The sequence below is a fragment of the Hippocampus zosterae genome, chromosome 8 (genome assembly GCF_025434085.1).
Source record: "Hippocampus zosterae strain Florida chromosome 8, ASM2543408v3, whole genome shotgun sequence".
Classification (NCBI taxonomy): Eukaryota; Metazoa; Chordata; class Actinopteri; order Syngnathiformes; family Syngnathidae; genus Hippocampus; species Hippocampus zosterae.
The window spans coordinates 24,476,658-24,496,366 of NC_067458.1; the positions used below are offsets into that span (position 1 = coordinate 24,476,658).

Here is a 19,709-nt window from a genome sequence, read left to right on the forward strand (position 1 = left end):
TGACGCAAACGTGCTCGTGACAACACGGCCACTGGCTCACGCGCGCAGAATTGCGCGAATAAATGTGGCTCCGCGCGTGTGTGACGTCTCTTCACTTTTATTGAACGCGAGTCAAATACACAAATGCGGTGGGCGTGGCGTGTTCCAATCAACATGGTGTCCTTTGTGGAGCTCGCCGCTATTTCTTCAAATCTTCAAGCTGAGGCAGTTGAGTGCGAGTTAGAGCCGTTGTGCAAAACTAAACGTGTGGCGTTTGTGGAGGACAATCACGATCACGGGCAGGTTTGCTCGGCTGTCCGAACGGCGTCTCGCCGTCCCGGGCCAGCTCGCCGCCGAGTCTTCCGCAAGCTAACGTAGCACTCGGCGGGCGGTCGCTTCACAATCAGGCTACCTCCTAGCATTAGCATCCAGGCGTGAAGCTGAAGGCTTGCGCGATTGGGTGTGAGAGAGAAGCGTTTAGCCGTTGGGTGGGGGTTGGCCTGTGCGCGTGTGGCTGGGTTAGGACAGGAGCTCGAGTGTGACGGTTCCCTTTCTGCAAGATGGCCACGGCCCGCTCCTGCGTGACTCCGTCCAGACTTTCACCGTTTACCGATAAAACTTGGTCGCCGCGCCTCGGATGCCCATCCGCTGCTGCCGCACCCTACAAACACACACACGTTAGCATGTTAGCTTAGCATGGCGTGGAGGACCATGTGGAAGATTGTCTTGATGTCGATGCCACATCTGTGTTAGCGTTTTTTTCGTCTACAAACGCCTTACCGTGGTCGTTTTTTGGGGCTAAAAATTTCAGTGAAAAACGCCTTACTATACGTGGTAGTTTTTTTAGTGGAAAAAAACGACCATGTATATATAGTAAGGCGTTTTTAGCTAAAAAAAAAAACGACCATGATTAGTAAGGCGTTTTTAGAAAAAAAAGACCGTTTCTAGTAAGGCCGTGGCTAACAACCAAAAACATGAGTGACCTACTTGTGTCCCTGGCAGGACAGGAAATGTCCTCGTCGTCGCCCTCCATCTCCTCCTCCTCTTCTACTTCTTTTGAACTTTTTCCGCCGTCATCGAGCTGTACACATGCACACGCGCAGTTCAATGTTCTTTCAGAACTTTTCCTTTGGACTCTCTTCAGATTGCTTTTGTGTCCCTTTGTGCCTCACGAAGCAACGAGACATCTCAAAACAACTTATTTATTTTTAACTCATTCAGTAGCAGCCGATTCTAGACCAAGTCTGAAAAGACGTTTAAAAACGTCTTTGGGAGTGAATGAGTTCCTGGTCCCTTCTGACGTGTGGCCTTTTGTTTTTTTGACAGCAAAGCAATGTTAAAATGGCGCGCGCGCACTTGCGGGAAGCGGCCCGGAGTCGACCGACCTCCGGTCCGACGTGACAGAGTCGCGGAACGCGTGGAGGCGCCAGGCGCGTCACCTTCAAAATGGCGGCGACGGCTTCCCGGGTTGCGTTTGGCCCATCTTCGCCGTCGACCGACGGGATCCCATCGCCTCGCGTCAGACGGCCGTCCGGGTCGGCGGCGCCCCCTCGCGCCACCTCCGAGACCAACGTGCCGCGGCCGCTCCTGCAAGCGCACTCAGACGCACATCAACAAAAGGAGGGAGAGAGCGACACACGCGTGAAGACATGCGCCGACAAGCGAGGCGTCCGCCCCTACGAAAGGACGTTGGAGGGACGCGCGCCCAAAGGAAAGCAGACGGACGAGGAGCATTGAAGCGCCGACCTGTTCCCGGCGACGCCGAAGCCGGGGCCCCGCCCGGCCTCCCGGCGCAGCTGGTCGGTCTCGGCGCACCGCAGAACCTTGACGGCCACTTTGGAACACGGCCGCCTCAACGCCGCGACGGCCTCCTCGTGAGACGCCCGCCGAAGATCCGCGCCGTTCACCTGCGCCGCGTCGACACGCCGGTCACCGTCGTCGCCTTCCGGCGCCGAAGCGTGCGCGCGTACCTCCAGAATCCGATCGCCGGGCAACAGGCGGCCATCTTTGGCTGCCGCTCCCTCGCCGTACACCTCCAGAATCACCACGGCGCGCTGAAAAGAGCCCGGCAACCGGCGCAAGTCAAAGTCATGTCAAACCAGCGTGAAGCCAAAATGGCGACCAAAGCGCAAGCGGAGAGACAAAGGCGGCTTACGAGCTGCGTGTCGGCGCCTCCCGCCACGCTGAGGCCCAGCCCCGAACGACCTTTGCGGATCTCCAAGGTCGTCTCTCGTCCCGGAAGGACGGGGCGGGTGGACGGGTCCCGGGAGGCGGGGCTTCCTGTCGGCAGAGCGAGCCCGGTCACCGCGATGACCCTCGCCCACCCGGGCGCCTCCCTCCATACGCGGCGCTACCTGCGCGGGCGTCGGGCGACCCGGCACCGATGTCGTCGTCGTCGCCCCACCCGTCACTCTCGCACGTCGTTACCGACGCCTCTTCGGGATCGTCGTCGCTGTCGTTCTCACGGCGGGCCCCGACAACCTCGGCGTCCTGACACGGGTCAGGCGGGGAGGGGCTCATTGGCACCACCCCGCCCCAAGGTTCGGAAACGTCAAACTCCCAAACGGGGCTGACCGTGTCTTCTTCGGAGGGCAGGAGGAACACGTCGCTCTCGGGGGGGTGCGGCCATTCCGCCGGGACGAGCGGGTCCCCCGCGGGCGGCGAGACGCTCTGGCGGGGAAAACGCAGACCGCATCATCGATGAGGTTTTACCTCGATGCCATCGATGAGGGAGCGGTTTTACCTCGGGGGGCGGCGGAAAGAGCGGGAGCCCCTCGTGCCGGATGCCGTCTCGGCCCCTGCGAGGCGGGGTTGGCGTCATGGAGGTGACGGCGAGGACGCTCGAGCGGCCAAAGGCTTGCGTTACCTGAGCAGGAGCAGTTTGACTTTGGAGGCGGAGCTCTCGATGAGGGCCGAGGCCTTGCGGTGGCTCCGCCCATAAAGAACCCGGTCGTTGACCTGCAGCACAGAGGCCCACACGGCGTAGGTCGTGCGTCGTCCGCGTGCCCCTACGCAGCGTGAAATACGAACACGCACACACCTGGAGCAGCCGGTCGCCAACGCGCACGCGGCCGTCGGTGGCGGCGGCCCCGCCCGGCCGCAGTCCCGCCACAAAGACGCCGAGAGCGCGGCGGTCCCGCTTCCCGGCCAGGCTGAGCCCCGCGCCGCCGCCCGCTTCCTTGTCCAGCTCCACGCGCAGCAGCTCCCCCGGCAGGTCACGCCAAGGCTCTGCGTGCACGCACACACGTCGGTTAGCACGGCGAGAGAGACGGCTGGTGTCACGCAAGCGCTCACCAGAGTGGCGGGCGCATCAAGATGGTGACAATCTCATCTGCGCGTCTTCGCACGACAACAGTTGCCGCCGTCAAAAATCCCTGCGGTGAGACGCCACCCATGTGGACGGACGGCGCTCACCTTCCATCAGCAACCTGCTTCCGTCTCGCCTCATGACATCCAAAGGGCCACAACAGCGTGTGTGCGTGTGTGTGTGTGTGTGTGTGTGCTCGCGTGCTTGCGCAGCGCTTGCGCCGTCTCCAGAAGGCCCCTCTCCTCCGCCCCCACCTCAGGCAAGTGCACCTCAGCGGCGCCCCGGCGGACCGCGGCGGCACACAACAGCACATGTAGCATCAGAGAGGAAAGAGAAGGGAGGCCAAGGCGGGGGGGGGGCTGGCGCTGCACTCGGGCCTGCCATTGGGGCACGTCTCATTTTGGGGCAGCAGACTTTTCTTTTTTTTTTTTTTTAATGCCGCAACAATTTTGTGTGCCGTCATGCGAGCGGCGCTTTCCTCGCCTTTGGCCTCGGCGACCAAGATGTTTGTCGGCGACCGCGACGCCGCGCTAAAAGTGAAGGCGGGCAGAGAAGTCGCTCCCAACGCAGCAAGGAAGATGCCAAATCAAAGCCCGCTCCGACGGAAGGAAGGACGCAAGCGAGCCAGCAAGTGACAACGCGATCCTTTTGGGTTTTGTCCGACAGCGCCGCTCTTTGCGAGCGTTCCCGCGGGACACAAGAAGGCCAAAGAAAGACTGCCATCCTTTTATTGCGCCCCCCCCCCCAACAGGTCGACTTGTGACATTTGAAGAAGCGACGTTCCGCCGACCTCTCGCCCCTCAACCGGGGAGAGGTCGAGCCTCCATTAGCCCTGCCCACAAAGGCGCCCCAAGTCCCGCGGCAACAACCACGCGACTGAGCGCGTCAAAGCGTCATCGAATCACTCCATTGGTCCACTTAGTAAAAGGGGGGAAAAGCGGTGGGGGGGGGGGGGGGGGCGTGGTCATACAAGGCCTGCAAAGAAAGAAAAACAAATGTTTTCAACACTGCCGCTACGCTCGGCGGCGTTCAAGTCGCTTGAAGAAAGGCGCGCGTCGCCAAGTAGTTGACGCTCGAGAGAGACAATCGTGGCCTCGGGTGCACCGTTCATCGCTCCACCCCCCCCACCCCACCCCTCCATCGATCGCAATCGTCATAAGGGTGGGAAAAAAAACAGCCCTCTTTGACCACAACGCCGTTTTGGGCACAAGTAGCAAGACGTACGAGGATTCTGCCCCGCGCCTGCCGCCGTCTTTTTTTTCCTCTCCTGCCCCCCCCTCATTGATGCATGTCATGCAGGCATGTGTCGCCCAATTGGCAATTATAAATGGCAACAAATTCAGAATGAAGATTTTGTATTCATGAGAGAGGAGTGCGGGGGACCATCAAAACAAGCAATTTTACAGAGACTGACCTTGGGGGGCCTGCAGCAGATCCCGCTCTGATTGGCCAGGAGGCCTGTAGGGGGGCGGGGCTCCTCGCACCATCTGCACACACACACACACACACTAATTCACCAAACTCCAATGGACTTTTGTCTTTGCACCGACCGGCGCTTACAAAAAGACCAAGAGCAAGCAAACAGCTGCCCGACACGCTTTGTCGCTTGCCAAAGATGCTCAAGAGTCCAATAACACCAAACACGTTCTTCTCGCCACACACACCCAAACTTGGGCCCATCCACTTCCGCACACACGCAAGCATGGTGGGGCTGGCAATTGTGTGTGTGTGTGGGGGGGGGGGGGGGGGGGTCGCACATACTCGCGGGTTAGCAGACAGACTCTGGACAACGAAGACCACGGGACTCTCAGCTGATTTGATGGCCTGGACCGCCTCTTCGTGACTGGCAGCTCGTAGGTCCACACCCGACACCTGAGCGCACATGTGCGCGCACACACACACACACACACACCTTGCGTGAACATGACAACAAAAAGATTTTTGCATTGCGTTTCACCTGCAGCGCATGATTGTACGAGATCAGAAGAAGAAGAAATGAGACTGGGCCCACAGGTCCAGGAAGTGGACTGTGGACCAAGCCGGCTGGGCCTCAGTCAATCACATCAAATGAAAAGAGTGAAGCAGCAGTGAGACGGGCAAAGACAGTTGGAAAAAGAGGAGGGGGCTGGGGGGGGGGCTACACAGGAGGTACCTGCAGGATCTTGTCCCCGGTCTTGAGGGCACGCGTGGCGTGGGCGGGACTTCCGCGCAGAACCTGCTTGATGAAGATTCCCTTGAGTTCTTCGCCGTTCCTCAGACGCTTGATGACGTGATGGCCGCCCACGATGCTCAGGCCCAGCGACTCGCCCGCCTCGGGGCGCACCTCCACCCTGCGCACGCATGTGTTTAACCAAATGGCTGCCGGGGTGGGGGTGGGGGGGGGCATTACCTGCGCGGTGGTCCCCAGTGACTGAAGCGAGGAGTTTCCTCACCTTCACCCTGTTCGCGCTGGGGAAGCTCCCTGCGCACGCACACACACACACACACACACACTGAGCAAGATGACGCACGGGTCGGCGCATCTCCCACCGCGACTCACCCGCCCCCTCTTGTGGCTGCCGAGAACCCTCCGTGACTGCGCCTCCTCCGCTTCTCGGCGTCAATCATCCTGACGACGGACCTGCGGCGACAAACGCGAGCAGTCGACAAAATCACCAGCAGATGGCAGCAGAGATGACAGTAAGGGGGGTGGGGGGGGGGGCAGACGACTCACTCCGTGTCTGTACTGCTGAGTTCCGAGTCGGCCTCGGCGTCGCGTGGGCTCGTGCGCGCGTCTTGCGTTGGGTTTATGGCTGGCGAAATCAAAGTCTCACCAGGAAGTGCTCCGTCTTTGGTCTGGAAGGCAAACGCAAAGACCCGATGAGTGGCGAGGGTCTTCCACATTGGCTCTCTAGTTGACCAAAGTGACCTCGCCCGTCAGTTTGCACGGCCCGGACATTAATCCGGGGTTGCAAAGAGAAACGCGGGCTCAGGGCGGCCATTTGGCCGAGTGACGGCGGCGGGCGAAATGTGGCGACTGGCCTGTCGCGTGTCCGAGGACGCCGCCTTCCGCCGCTCCCACGAAGGAGGCGCCGTCGTCCCCGTCGTCTCCGTCTCGTCGTCATCCACCGCCATCTCCCCGCCCTCGTCCTCCTCTTCCCCGGCGGGGTCGGACGTCGGGGAAGACGGGGCCGGCGAAGGGCCGGCGTTCCGTGCGAGCCCCGCCTCCTCCTCCGCTGGGCCGAGGGCCCAACCCTGCGAGGAGCTCACGTGAGCGAGCGAGCCACGTGGAAAAGTCGCCCGTCGAGTGAGGCCAAAGCCAACGCGCGCTCGGCGTGATGGCGACACACAAGACCCCAGAGGCCCGTCACTGGGACACCAAGCGCCACCCGCGCTGACGCTTTGGCATTTTGATGACACGTTTCAGTTGCTATTTTACTAATGAACTAACTTGTCAGTTGATTTTGTTCTTGGGTGGGAGTCTCCATTTGGCGAAAGGTTGGGCCGATCCCGCCGAGCAACACGTGAGACGCAATGAAAGAGGAAGTCACGCGGCGCAAGCCTTTCCCGCGGTGACCTAATACTGCGGTAGCCGCGGACCGGGACGCCGCCCCCACTCCACTTAAGAGTGCGGCAATGTCGTCGAGCTGATTGAGCACTTTGCCGCGTCCCGACATCCGGCTGACTCAGCAACTCTGGCGGCGCGCGAGCGGGACGAGGGGGACGGACGGGGGAGGGGGATGAAGACGGAGAGGAGGAGGGAGGGTGGGAGGCGGATCGAAGGTGAAAGGGATGCGGGCCACTTTGGCAGCGGATTCCGGTCCAGCTTTGGCTCCCCGCGTTGGGCCGGCGCGGAATGGGCCCTCGTCCGCAATGCCGACGGCGTGGCCGCGATCCGGTCCGCAAAGACGCAAACTAAAGTCCGGGTGGGAGGAAAGAAGGAAAATAGAAGAAAAAAAGTATACAAGGACGACAGAAAGGTGCCCGAAGAAGGAAAGAAAAAAAAGGGCCAAGATAGAAAAAAAGGGAAGGAAGGATGGACAGAAAAGGGCTCAGCGAGGAAGGCAGAAAAAGGAAGCAAAGCGGGAGATAAAAGGAAGGAAGCGGCCAGGGAGGCTCTGCAGCCAAGGTGAGGACGAGGAAGGAGGCGCCAAAAGAGGCGGCGCAGGCGCAGGCGGCGCAGGCGGTGTCTCACCACCAGCGGCTTGCGCAGGCCCAGCCGCACCACGCCTGGCGGCGCCCCCTTGAGGACGTCCACGGCCCGCTCCAGGCTCAGGCCCTCCAGCCGGACGTCGTTGACGGACACTAACTGGTCGCCGGGAAGCAGAGCGCCGGCGCGCTCGGCCGCGCCGCCCGCCACCAGCGAGCGGATCACCATCACGCAGCCGCCGGGGTCCAGAGGGTCCTGAAGACAAAACCAAAAGAGGAAAACGCCGTCAGGCGCGCCCTTCACGGCCCGAGACCGACCCTCTTCTTTTTTGGCTTGTTGCAGGATGGCAGCAATCCACTTCCCTGCTTTGCAAGTCAATAAACCACCGGGGGGGGGGGCCTTCTCCAGAAATGATTGACCGTCAAAGCATTTTCTATTTCTTTTACGCGCGTCCGTTTCTCGGCTTGTGCTTCGGAACGCAAATACTTTTGCCACCTGCGGTCGTGATGGAAGGAGGCGTTGGCGCGCACTTGCGCAGAAACCTCGCCGTTGTCTGCCGGCCACTCGCCACTTTGCAGCCCGGGCAGAAAGGTCGAAGGGCCGAGTTGAACGGCGGCCGCGCACGCACGTAGGCGCACTCCCACCCGCCAGCGTAGCCGGGGGAGCGCGGCTCGGGCCGCGGCCGGCTCGGCGTGCCAACTTTTGGGATTTTTGGAAGCGGCGAGATGGCTACAGGTGATGCCGCTCCGCCCACTTCATTTTGCCAATGCCAATTTTCTGCCAAGAGCTTGAGCAACGCCAAACTATTCAAAGCTTGCGCGCTCGGCCTTCTTCTCCCCCGACGTGCTTCCCTGCGACCCGCGCCGAGCAAGGAATACGCATCGGCTCTGATTTCTTTCTTTGTCTCAATGATTTTCGACATTTGACAGCCAACGAGTGCGCCTCCGATTTTGTTGACATATTGGATGAAGTGGGAGGGGGGGAAAGCGCGCCGACAGACAAAGAGCTAGGAGCGCGCGGGGACGGAGGGAAGGCCACACGTACAGTACCTGGTAGTCCAGAATGCTGAAGCCCAGGCCTTGGCCGGCTTCCTTGCGGAGCTCCAACACGTCCACCTGGGAAGACCACAGGGCCAGCTCGCCACCTTCCTCCTCCCGTTCCTGCCGGCGCATCGCACTCGTGTTAAACGTCCGCCCGTCCATCAGACGCCAGCGTGACAGTGTTCCCCCCCCCCACCAAACCAATCAAGTCCAAGTCATTCCAAGGAGATTATGAATGGCAAGCGCTGACTTACGTCATCCAGGCCACCTCCGCGTCCTTCCGACTCGTTTTCCGCTTCCGACTCGGACGTCAGCCGTCGGCAGCAGACCAGCGTGAAAGGCGGCGTCGCCTCTTTGAGGAAGGCCAGCACCTCCCGACGAGACTTTCCGCACAGCGGCACCCGGTTCACCTGCAAGGTACGCGCCGATGTTGGACGGGCAACAAAGAGGACGCTCGGAAGGGGGGGGGGGGGCCGCGCTTTCGTCGGCACGCAAATCGTCCGAGAAGCCGAGAGGAGGCCACTTGACAACTCATTCGTTCGCCAATGAATTCTCTTGCGAGCCAGAGGAGGAGTTGTGCCGGTCAAGAGGCGAGCGGCGGCATTGATGGAGGTGGCGTTTACAGCTCAGGGGCCCGCCGGTTGAGGAGCCATTTTGCGCGTTCACCTCCAGCAGCTGGTCCTCTGCTCTCAGGACGCCATCTTTGTCGGCGGGGCCTCCGGGCAGCACGCAGGAGAGGTAGTGGCGGCCGTCGAACGAGTCCAACTCCAGGCCCAGGCGAAGCGTGTGGACGGGAAGGAGCTGCGGGAAAACGCCACGCGTCACGTCAAGTCACGTCACCCGGGAGGAAATCGGGCCACCCGCGCGTGTCACCTTGGAGGACCTCTGCGGCCGGGCGTGGTCCTCGATGGCCGGATGCAACTTGACCACCTGAAAGAAGGGCCGTCAAGTCGCCGTGGTGCAACAATTCATTGAGCAGCTAAATTGGCCAATGAGCTCCTTTGACGCGAGTGGGAACGGGGGCTTGCCGCGTCTCACCAGGACTTGCTGGTTGGGACCGAGAGCCTTCTGCCACTTGGCCTTCAGAGCCGCCTCGGGAGCTGCACGCAAAGCGGACGAGGAAATCACAACAAGGGACAGCCCGACGTTGGCAAATCAAACACCCCGGCGCCGTATTTCAAAGGCTCCATCTGGGTTGCCGTGGCACCCCGCTTCAAGCCGCTCACCGCAAAAAATAATAAAACGGCGGCACTCTAGATTAAATTAGCATTGCTAAACGCGGCCGGGCCGTCATTAATCTTCGGCGTTGAGAAGAATAAAAAAGCTCCTGCATCCGCACTGCGCCGCATTCGCCACCAAGAACGGAAACGCCTTCGGTCAGCGACAAACTTTGGACTCCAAAGGCTGTCCAGTGAGTCAGCCGTTTTTCGGACACTGCCGGAATGCGCGGCGAGGAGACTTTAACCTCTAGATGGCGCAGCTCGCGACTCGGGGTTCCATCTTGCATGGAACTGTGTTGAAGCGGGTGGAGGAGTTTCATTTAACGTGGTGCTTTGCCACCATCTTGTGGCTTGGAGGGGGAGAGCTGCTGATCGCCACAAAGTAAGCAGACCGACTACCAAACCTTCCACTGCGTGCATTTATGATGAACGTGTGTGTGTGTGTGTGTGTGCGCTCACTGCTGTTGTGTGTGTCCAAATATGTCATCTTCAAGTCTGGTGACCTTCGCAGTGACCCACGAGAAGACTCCACTGAAAAACACACACACCAGCAGAGATAGAAGAACATCAAAAGTCACAAAAATACGGGAACCCCCCGCCCGCCGACACACGTAGGGAAATGCCGCAACACAACCACGGGCGGCGCTCGGGTCGGCTACCTCTGTCCAGGGACCTTTCGGCGGCGGTGGCGTTGTTCCTGCGGACGAGCGTGAGGAGCACGGTGCGTCCCGTCCCTTTCATGACCTCCACGACCTCCCGATTGGTCAGACCGTGGAGGCTGACGCCGTCCAGCTGGACGAGCACAAGACAAACGCGGGCGTGACCGCGGGCGCGTTTACGATCCCTCGGCCGAGCGAGTCGGCCATCTTGTAAGGCTGTCGGAAAGCGTCGTGACTTGCGCCGCGCCGACGATACCAGAAGTTATTCGAGGTACAAGTCATTGCCTGGCCTGTTTGTGTTTTTTTTTTCTTGAAATGTATGTATGAGGAACGGAGGAATTGGAGAGGAGCGCACTTCAGACCCCCACCGCCAGATGGCGCCAGCAAACTTGACAGCTGGCATGCGATTCATTTCAAAGGGAAAGACGGCTGGAGTTACGCGGGTGGTCACCCAACAAACTCAACTTGTAGTTGAAGGTGCAATTCTCGGACATGGGCACGGCGGCGGCGGCCTTCTTACGGCAATGAGTCGGTCTTGAACTCTGATGTTGCCGCTGTGATGGGCGGCGCTGCCCGGGACCACGTGCTTGATGAACACGCCCACCGCGTCTGTCAGGGGAGGGATAACACGGACTTGTTGAAGAGACGCGACGCATGCGAAAACTTGAACCTCGGCTCCAACAAAGAAGAAAGAAGAGGAGGGAGAAGCCTTGGCTCGTCACCCAAGTGGAACCTTGGGGTGGGGGGGAGCACATCTTACTGCGCTAAATGTACAGGCGGTATCAAGAAGAGAAAAGGGCGAGGGGACGCGCCGAGGCGGCCTACCGTGACTGCTGAGGGGGTTTTGTCCAATGATGGAGATTCCGAGGCTCTCTCCGTCTTTCTTGGTGAGCGCGACCTCGTGGATCTCGTAGCCGTCCAGGTTGGGCTGAAAGGCAAAGGCGCAAAGTGGCAAGCCGACAGCAAAAAGGGAGGCGCGGGGAGCATAGGGGACTGGGGGCGAGTCCCGCCCGCACAGCCGCAAGGTGGCGAGCGGAAAGGAGGCGGGGAAGAGGACGGCACGGACGCTCACCGTCTTGTCGGGCCGGCGGCGGGGCTGCAGAGGAAACGTCACGGGGGCCGAGTCGGGCGGCGGCGGCGGAGGAGGGGGGGGGGCCCCGCTCTCCCGATCGCCCCGGCCCCTGGCGACCAGCATGGTCACCCGACTCCCGCACGCTCGCAGCACCTGGACCACCTCGTCGCTGCTGAGCCCGTCGGTGGGCGTGGCGCCGATGCGAAGGATGCGGTCGCCCGCGCGCAGCCGCCCGTCCTGATGGGAGCGCCGCGTGAGCGGGAGACAGGAAGAGGAAAGAAGCGCGCGCCGCGCACGTACCCTGGCGGCGACGCCGCCCCCGACCAGCGTCCGGACCACCGCGCCGCCGGACTTCCCGCCCACGATGCCAAAGCCCAGGCCCGAGCCGTCGTTGAGCAGCTGGATCTCCTCGACCTCGGAGAAGGTCGCGCCGCAATCTCTCGCCGGAGACGGCACGTCGGCCGGGGGGGCGCTTGATGTTGAAATGCCAGGTTGAGCTCGTCTTATGGCGTTGACGTTGGCGGCGGTGGTGGTGGGCAGTGCCTGCGACGGCAACGACGTCTGCGGCGGCGTGTCCCCGGGGGGGCGGTCCCTGGCGACCGTCAAGTCCACCGCGCGGCCGGGCATCTGCAGCCAAGCCGAGGCCTGACGCAGACTCACGCCCGCCTCCAGGGGGCGCCCGTTGATGGCCAGGATCTGATCCAGCAGCTGCAGGCGCCCGTCCCTGCCCGCGCACACACAAGGCCATCAAAACGCGACGGACGAATTTCAAGCACTTGGCCGCACGAGTCTCGACCAATGCCGGCATTTTTTTTTCCCTGGTGTGAAAATTCGACCTGTCAGCGACGCCTCCGGGCTGGATGTGTTGGACGAAGACATCGGGACCGCCGCTTCCCGGGTGGAGGCCCGCCACGCTGAAGCCCAGACCGCCCGACGCCGGACGCGTCAGATGCACGCGCTCCGTTGGTCGACCCTGATGTTGGGTAAAAAACAAAATCAAACGCGCACACACACACACACACACACACACACACACACACACACACACCAAACAAGGCAGGCGAGGATGGAAGCGCGCCCGCGCACGATTTGCGCTCATCACTTGACCACATTGAGGGTCGGCGCGGTACTCACCGCAGCCGCAGTCGCGATCCACCGGCGAAGGCGGTCAGGCGACGGAGGGGCCTCGAGGACGAGGGCGGCCGAGTCGTCGGCGGGCGCGGCCGAGGACGGGGGCGAGGCGTGGCCGGCCGCGGACGCGCCGTTCGGCCCGAAGCCCGAGCGCCGGCTGCCCTCCGGAAGCGGCGGACTTAACTGGAGAGGCGGGAAGGAGGACAGCTCGCCGTGAGGCCACAAAGGCGGACGCTTGCGACTCAAGTCGCCGTTCGCTCCCGAGAGAGCGCAAATGCCATCCATCCGTTCCGCCCCCATTTGGTCTGCAGGACAACGCACTTGCGCAAAACACGCAGTCGCGATGTGGTCAAAACGGAAATTTTGGGGGGGGTCCCACTTTGAATCCATCCTTTTCCTTGGCCACCAGGGGGCAGCATAGGGAAGGTGGACGGCCCAACTCCTCACAGAGGATAAAGAAGACAAGCACTCAAGAAGTTGCTTGGACTCAGTGAGTGCGTTGCGGCGCGGCAAGTGCTCAAATCACGCCAACGGATTCAACTCCAGCCTCACTTGTAACCACAAATTCAACTCGGGGCTCGTGCAAATGCACCGTCACTTGCGCAGACGAACGCAAACACTCGCATTCACTCGTCAACAAAGACAAACTCCCTTACATGCACACATACTCGCCAACACCCAAACACACAAGCTTTCGCGTGTGCGCGCACACAAAGTGCGCATGTAAAAAAAAAAATCAATGCCTTCCCTACAGGTAATGTACGAATGACCTTTCCTCTCACTTTGTGTCGTCGGGCGGGAGGGGGGGGGGCGGCGAACGAGCGTCCAGGCGACCGAGCCGTTTGTCAAAGCGGGACGGCGGGTATTAAAGTGTGATTGATCGGCGCCGGGGAGGCCAACCATAAATAAAGCGGCGCCGACGCCTTCATAGAATTACGGTACATGGAGTCGCCGCCACCCGCCGCGACCTTGGCGCCACTTACAATATGAAGCCCGCCATTATCTTAATTTGGAGCCGCCGTTGTTTATCGGCGAGGTCCAGCGTGGCGCCCAGGACGGAAACGGGACGCGCGCCTCATCCAACGGGCGCACGCCTCCAACACGGTCAAGTGACATCACGTCTCGCGTGTAGCAAGCTAACGGACATGCTAACCGTGAAGCCGCCTATCTGCCTCGAGAGAAGAGTGAGTTGGGTTTTGGGGAGATGCGGGCCATCTTTTTCTTTTCGCTTTGAATGGCGCTGTACGTGTTTGACGGCGGTGAACTCGCTTCAAGTCAACCGCATTGCTCTGCTCTCATGAGTCACTTCAGCTTCATGCTAGCAAGGCTAAACGCGCACACAGACACGCACAATCAAACACACGCACGCACAGACACACGTCGCGCGTACGATGGTGTCGACGTCGCGCGTACCTGCTCCTCGAGGTGGGCGACGGCGCGCTGCAAAGCGAGCACGTGCGCAAAGAGCGGGCTGTCCAAGGTCTCCCGGAGCGCCGCCACGCGGGCCACGTGGCCCCGCCACTCCTCCTCCTCGGTCAGCTTGGCCCGCAGACGCTCGAGGGCCGCCGCCGCCCGCCGACACTCGTCGGGCGGCACCGTCCCGGCGGGCGACGGCCGAACCGGACCCGGGCCGGCCTCGTCCGGCATCCCGCGTGGCTCTGCAAGAACAGACGCTCGATTCATCCGCAGCAAAGCAATGACTTTGAAAACGACAGAAACGCATCCTCAAAGCAACGTCGAGGCCACTCGGTTCTCTCCAGAGCTCCTGAAAAGAGACTTTATCTTACATCGACAAAATATTCCCCAAAGGTGAATGGGGGTAGTTGGAAAGCAGTTGAGGGTGCGCCCCGCCTGCTGCCCGACGACGGCCGGAGTCGTCGCCGGCGCGCCCGCGAGGCTCGAGGAGGAGAGGCGACTCGGACAACGGATGGAGGGACCATGCGCCGACTTGGACGGGAGGTCGAGTTGCAAGACTTTAATTGAGTGATTTCTTGACGCCCCACAAGAGGGAGCCAAAGGCAGTCCTCGTACCGCAGGTTGAGAATGGCTGATTCGACTGTTAGCATGACGGAATGCGATGACCTTCACTTAATCCCGCCCTCGCAGCAACCATCTCCGCCCATGACTTGCGAGATGGACCGGCTGGCTGAAGAGCTTCCACTTTCAAGCAACGAGCACCGGGGAAGCCAAGGGCGGTGCTGCGTTGAGCTGTGAATCGACCGCATGCAGCCCAGTGTCGTGTGGATGTGAGACTTCTTTGAAATTTGTCTCCGGCACCGGCCTTAATTTATTTTTGGACGATATTGTCAATGGGCAGCAGAGTTAGGTCGCTACTTGAGAAAAAAACCTGCAAATGCAATCTTTTGAAAGACTTTTTGGATACACTTACGTATCTAGTAATTGAGCGATAAGACACACAAAAAAGAGGACATGAACTCGGCTAACTTCAAATGTGAACCTCATCCCGTTGAAACGTGAACTTGACACTTAGCACCTTCAAATGTCACACGTCACTTTGTGAATTCTACCAGATGAAAACATACCACGTTAGCTTTATCACTTTAAAAGGTGAAATGAAGAAGCTTCCGGATGGCGATTTAAAACTCTTGACGTCTGAGGCAGGCCTGGCCACAGCCACTGCCAAACAAAGCGCACGCGCACAGGTCGACTCACCTACACGGAAGCGAATTGGGAAGGTCGATGGGGGCGGGGCCGAGAGTCCAACAAAGCAAACAATTTGATGGTCCTCTTCGTCGATAGTTTACCGTAACGAATAGCGAACATTGGAATGTGTCTGTTGACACGCAGAGTTTTCGATGGGCGGGGTCACCGTCATCGCAGCAACAGGTGCTTGAACACGAGATGAACAAAAACTCACACACAAAAAAGACAGTACAAACGAATAAAGTCATCCACTGATGTGAACGCGGGAAAGAAAAAAAGTTTCTGTCGTCTCACAACTTTGTCAGCTAGCTGCTAGCATTCGAACTACCTGACCTGAACGCCACCCCCCCACCCCCGCCCCACCAAAAAAAAGTCTCGTTTCGTGTTTTTCCCAAGCGGAATAGACACTCGCGCAACGTGGCCATCGAGACAAGAGCGAAGAGAAGCTATGAGTTCTTTCAGAAGCTTTGGTCTCGAAAGTGACGCGAAACTCACTTGAAGCGGTTTCACTTGGACGACAGGATCGCCGCGAATGCTGCCTTCACCTGCTGTGGGAAACACCGCCGCTCTTCTCAATACACTACACGGCAACGCCAACACGCGCGTCGATATCTTTCCCCGTTTCAATGGAGAGCTTCAGCATTTACCTCACAACGAACTCGAAGAGCCACGCGGCGGCACGTTTGCTTGAAATGTTGCCAGCGAAAAGGATAACGCTGATTTTGTGACGTCCTTACCGCCACCAACCCCACCCGGCAGCCGAGAAGGTGGCGCCTGGTGACGTCACAGCCGCCGCCATGTCGCGGTGTTGTTTGCGTGCCGGCTCGGGAACGATGTTGTTGTTTTTGTTGTGTTGGGGGTCTTTTCGGTGGACGGTTGTCGCGGCGGAGGTCGCGGAGGAGGTGGGCAGCTGCCATAACCTGAGACTCGGACAATATCCTTCCCTTGGTTCACTTTACTCGTCTCGGAGGTGGACGAGTCGATTTCATGCTAAGGTCGAGCTAGCACATCGCTTAGCCGTCACCTGCGAGCAGCCCAAAAAGCAAAATAAAAAAAAAACATGTCGCGGTGCCAAAGTGTGACATTGCGTCATCCATTGCCAGCCTTTGACACTGGACACGAGATAATTCGGTAATAAAAGTAGACCTGGGCTGAATTCAACTCATAGCCGGTTTCCCTGCGACTGCACTGGGGGTAAAATACGTAGTCGTGGGACACGGAGCCTCAGGCTCGGATGCGAGCGTCAGCCTTAAGTCGTGTTGAGGATTTTTTTCTCTTGAGCTGTAACCAATAATCTTGTTGATAATATATTCATCTGTCAAAACATTTTTTTGGGGGGGGGCATGTGAATAGAATTAAAAAAAAAATCGACATCCATCCATTTATTCCAAAACAGGAAATGATTTAAACATGCACAAACGTACATGGATGATGATTTAGTTCCTGGAATTTCTCCACTGCGAGAATAATAAAGCTTATCTTATCTTATTTTAATCTCTGTCCTAAAATGATCTGATGCTTGTTCTCCCAAATCAAAGCCGATGGTTGTAAATGACACACACACACACACACAAAGCAAAAACAGTTTGCTTTCATGGAAGATGACACAAATCGGGGTGGGGGTAAATTCATTTGATAATTGATCCTTTGTCCGGCGGTCGATTCATTGACGCACCTCTAGTCGTGTGATCTCACCTTGAAGGCGACCTAAAATGTGACTTCCCTTGACGGCGCCGCTGACGTATTTGTGTCAGGATCCCAAGATCGACGAGGTGACTCAGGAGCCCCAAAACTGCCGAGACGCCCGCGCCTGGGGTCTGTGCCGCGCCCCCTCGCCGTCTTCGCGACCGGGGAGAGCACGTGCGCGGCCGCACCCTCTCAAGTTTCCAATGTGTGTGTTTGTGTCCAGTGGAGTGTCTCCCGGCTCCAAACGTCACCTGTCGCCTGTCCAACGGGACGCAATTCCACTTCAGCGGGAAGGAGGTGGGCTTCAATCGCAGCATTCCCTGCCGGAACGTGTGAGTACGGGCTCGAGGCATCGGGGGCTTGGGGTGCCGCCCCCCGCATCCTCGGGGTGTCCCATGAGGCTCTTTGCATCCGGATTCTTTGTCTGATGGATGATTGGGGGAGAAAGCCTTTGGATGTGGCCGTCTGTTGTGCTTTCAGGAGCGGCTACTCGTACAAGGTGGCGGTGGCGTCGTCGCTCTTCCTGGGCTGGCTGGGCGCCGACCGCTTCTACCTGGGCTACCCTGCGCTCGGTACGCGCCCCCCCTCGCTCACAAACGCTCTCACTCGGGCGGAAGGACCGGGCCATTGCCGTTGACTTTGCTTTGTCTTTGCGGCAGGTGTGCTGAAGTTCTGCACGGTGGGCTTCTGCGGCATCGGCACGCTGGTGGACTTCATCCTGGTGGCCATGCAGGTGAGCGGCGGGCCGCGCTCGCCGCCGTCATCCGCTTGCCGAGGCGCCGGCGTAACGGGCGCGCTTGTGCCGTCAGATGGTGGGCCCGTCGGACGGCTCCGACTACATCGTGGACCACTACGGCGCCCGCCTCAGCCGCCTGGCCGTCACCGAGCACACGTACAGGAAGCCGCACCTGGCCCAGTGACCCGGCCCAAAGCCTCCGAGTGGGAAGGGCCAGAGCAAACGGGACGTCGCGCCCACCCGCCGTCGGGGACGGACTTAGTACGGCGCTAGCGGACAAAGACGGCGGCCAGCTGCCTGGTGAAATCCCGGACCGCCGTGCGGGACCATGAGCCGCGCGACACGGTCGCCGCGGTTTATTTGGCCGCTCTGGCGGCGCCGTCCGGCCGTCGCGGTCGACCAGGTCGGTGCCATGTCCCGTTTGCTCTGGCGCTTGAGAAGAGAGCTCTCATCGCGGAGGAGCTTTCTTTTTCTCGGCGTGACTCGGCACGGGAAGGCCGCCGTCGGGATCCGACCCCCGCATCTCTGCCCTTTGGCACTTCATTGACGTAGAATTTGAGAATGAAAATTATTTTTCACCGTTTCGCACTCGTCCGCATTTTTTTTCTTCAATTAATTACAGCAGATAGAATTGCTCAATGCATGTGTTTCAAATGGACTTCATTTTTCCTGCTGCATTTTTTTTACTTGATTGATTTCTGCCAATAAAGTACACATGTTGAACTGAAGCGACAAGCCTGGTGTGATGTGCGCCATCCGGCACTCGACGAGGACGTCTCGCTCCCGAGAAGTTGGCAGCAAGCCACCGGCCAACATTCTCTCTGGTTTGCATCCGGGAAACCAAAACACAAATGATGATTTGATTGAACGTTTGAGGCACGATGCCCCCGCGCGCCGACAAAAAGACTTTTCTTTGTGGTTGCGAGAGGAACACTCGGGCCTCCTACCTACGCCTACGACGCTCCAACAAGTTCCTATTTGAACCCGGTGCCAAAAATGCGCCACGCCCGAGATGGACGGAGAGCGGCTGGGGATTCCCCAAGCGGCCACTGTGAGGATGAGGAGGGAGATGAAGATGTCATCAAGTAGCAAAGCGCTGCTCCGCATCAGGTCGGATGGGACTATTCCCAGCATGCTTTGGGGCTGGTGGTGATGGTGGGCGAGGTGACTCCATCATCAAACTTTGAGTCCAAGCTTGCTCGCCTTGAAAGCAGCCTTGAAAAGACAGTCCACCAATCAAAGCGGCATCGACGTGAGCGGAGACAGGGGAGGGGGGTGGGCGCGCACACCCCCATCGACCCCGTCTGCACTGTGTGTGTGTGTGTGTTATCGTTTGAAGTCTTGCTGTGGCGACGCAGCAGATAGACCGGTGTGTGTGTTGGACGCAAAGTGTCTGTCCGGGATAACGCTGAGCTCAGCGCAAACGCAACATTGATCCCTCCTGCAGGACAGCAGCAAAAGAAGGGAGGGGGAAGCAGGCGTGGGGGGGGGGGGGGGGGGGGGGTCCTGGTCGATGGACACTGCAACGCTGCAATCGGTGTGTCGGCAAGACAGGAGAAGGCCGCAACCGGAGGCGCAGCTTTGATACCATCCGGTGGCGTGCGGTGAGGTTGGTGCTTGGAGGGGCGCCGACTCCTTTGGTGTCACAGCTACAAATACATCAAGGCAAAACAAATTCATTCCTTTATAATCAATCGGCTATCCATCGAAAACAATTTCATTCATTTAGAAAATTGGCTACTGGTTATTTCACATCGCAAATTTGAGCCCGTGGCTTCTCCAGGGGTCAATATTGGATGATTATTTTTCTTGGACTCATTTATTTCGTGATAAGATTGCCATGAAAACTGTTGCCTCCATTAGAGGAGCTTGCCCTCTCGTCGTGACCACCAAATGCCGTCGTGACCCGACGGCCGTTTGGCCACAAAGCAGGTTGCAATGGATGAGCTCTTTCAAAAGCTCTCGCTTTTTTCTTACCTTGGCATTGCCGTTGCGAACGTTGAGCCTCCGCTGTTCGCTCAATGCCAAATCCACGTTGTCACAAGTTGAGACCAAAAGGCAGGGAGGGAAAACGCTCAAGACGGCT

The 19,709-nt window shown here is 59.1% G+C and overlaps 2 protein-coding genes across 7 annotated transcripts; one reads left to right on the top strand and one right to left on the bottom strand.

Moving 5' to 3' along the window:
• Window positions 1–77: 77 nt before the first annotated feature.
• Window positions 78–15,950, bottom strand: patj (PATJ crumbs cell polarity complex component). 6 transcript variants are annotated; one of them, XM_052073979.1, is made up of 34 exons: window positions 15,849–15,949; window positions 15,697–15,749; window positions 13,951–14,195; window positions 12,541–12,720; window positions 12,243–12,379; window positions 11,707–12,130; window positions 11,407–11,643; window positions 11,160–11,262; window positions 10,855–10,943; window positions 10,335–10,467; window positions 10,135–10,206; window positions 9,494–9,555; window positions 9,329–9,385; window positions 9,122–9,256; window positions 8,710–8,865; window positions 8,465–8,575; window positions 7,461–7,670; window positions 6,308–6,520; window positions 6,000–6,121; window positions 5,826–5,906; window positions 5,676–5,747; window positions 5,439–5,616; window positions 5,048–5,158; window positions 4,701–4,773; window positions 3,020–3,207; window positions 2,846–2,937; window positions 2,723–2,777; window positions 2,554–2,649; window positions 2,334–2,469; window positions 2,135–2,259; window positions 1,726–2,033; window positions 1,419–1,566; window positions 967–1,060; window positions 78–640 (listed from the first exon to the last, which is right to left on the bottom strand). In XM_052073979.1, the coding sequence occupies exons 3-34, from the start codon at window positions 14,182–14,184 to the stop codon at window positions 579–581; spliced, it is 4,494 nt and encodes a 1,497-aa protein (XP_051929939.1). In that variant the 5' UTR covers window positions 14,185–14,195; window positions 15,697–15,749; window positions 15,849–15,949; the 3' UTR covers window positions 78–578. The 6 variants fall into 6 exon arrangements, with proteins under 6 accessions (XP_051929939.1, XP_051929944.1, XP_051929942.1 ...); XM_052073984.1 differs by lacking the exons at window positions 15,697–15,749; window positions 15,849–15,949 and adding an exon at window positions 15,211–15,482 and having other exon boundaries at window positions 1,726–1,886; window positions 1,950–2,033; XM_052073982.1 differs by lacking the exon at window positions 15,697–15,749 and having other exon boundaries at window positions 15,849–15,950.
• Window positions 15,951–15,983: 33 nt separating this feature from the next.
• Window positions 15,984–18,327, top strand: tm2d1 (TM2 domain containing 1). The gene is made up of 6 exons (XM_052074013.1): window positions 15,984–16,135; window positions 16,943–17,016; window positions 17,111–17,219; window positions 17,368–17,459; window positions 17,547–17,620; window positions 17,697–18,327. Exons 1-6 carry the CDS (start codon window positions 15,999–16,001, stop codon window positions 17,805–17,807), a joined length of 597 nt encoding a protein of 198 aa, XP_051929973.1. The 5' UTR covers window positions 15,984–15,998; the 3' UTR covers window positions 17,808–18,327.
• Window positions 18,328–19,709: the final 1,382 nt, after the last annotated feature.

Coding starts and splice junctions, on each gene's coding strand:
- patj (XM_052073982.1), bottom strand. CDS start 14,184: ATGCCGGACGAGGCCGGCCCGGGTCCGGTTCGGCCGTCGCCCGCCGGG. Junction 11,263..11,406: donor GCCGCCGGCCCGACAAGACG/GTGAGCGTCCGT, acceptor TTTGCCTTTCAG/CCCAACCTGGACGGCTACGA. Junction 6,521..7,460: donor GCCTGCGCAAGCCGCTGGTG/GTGAGACACCGC, acceptor AGCTCCTCGCAG/GGTTGGGCCCTCGGCCCAGC.
- tm2d1 (XM_052074013.1), top strand. CDS start 15,999: ATGTCGCGGTGTTGTTTGCGTGCCGGCTCGGGAACGATGTTGTTGTTT. Junction 16,136..16,942: donor CATAACCTGAGACTCGGACA/ATATCCTTCCCT, acceptor GGCGCCGCTGAC/GTATTTGTGTCAGGATCCCA. Junction 17,460..17,546: donor CCTGGGCTACCCTGCGCTCG/GTACGCGCCCCC, acceptor TCTTTGCGGCAG/GTGTGCTGAAGTTCTGCACG.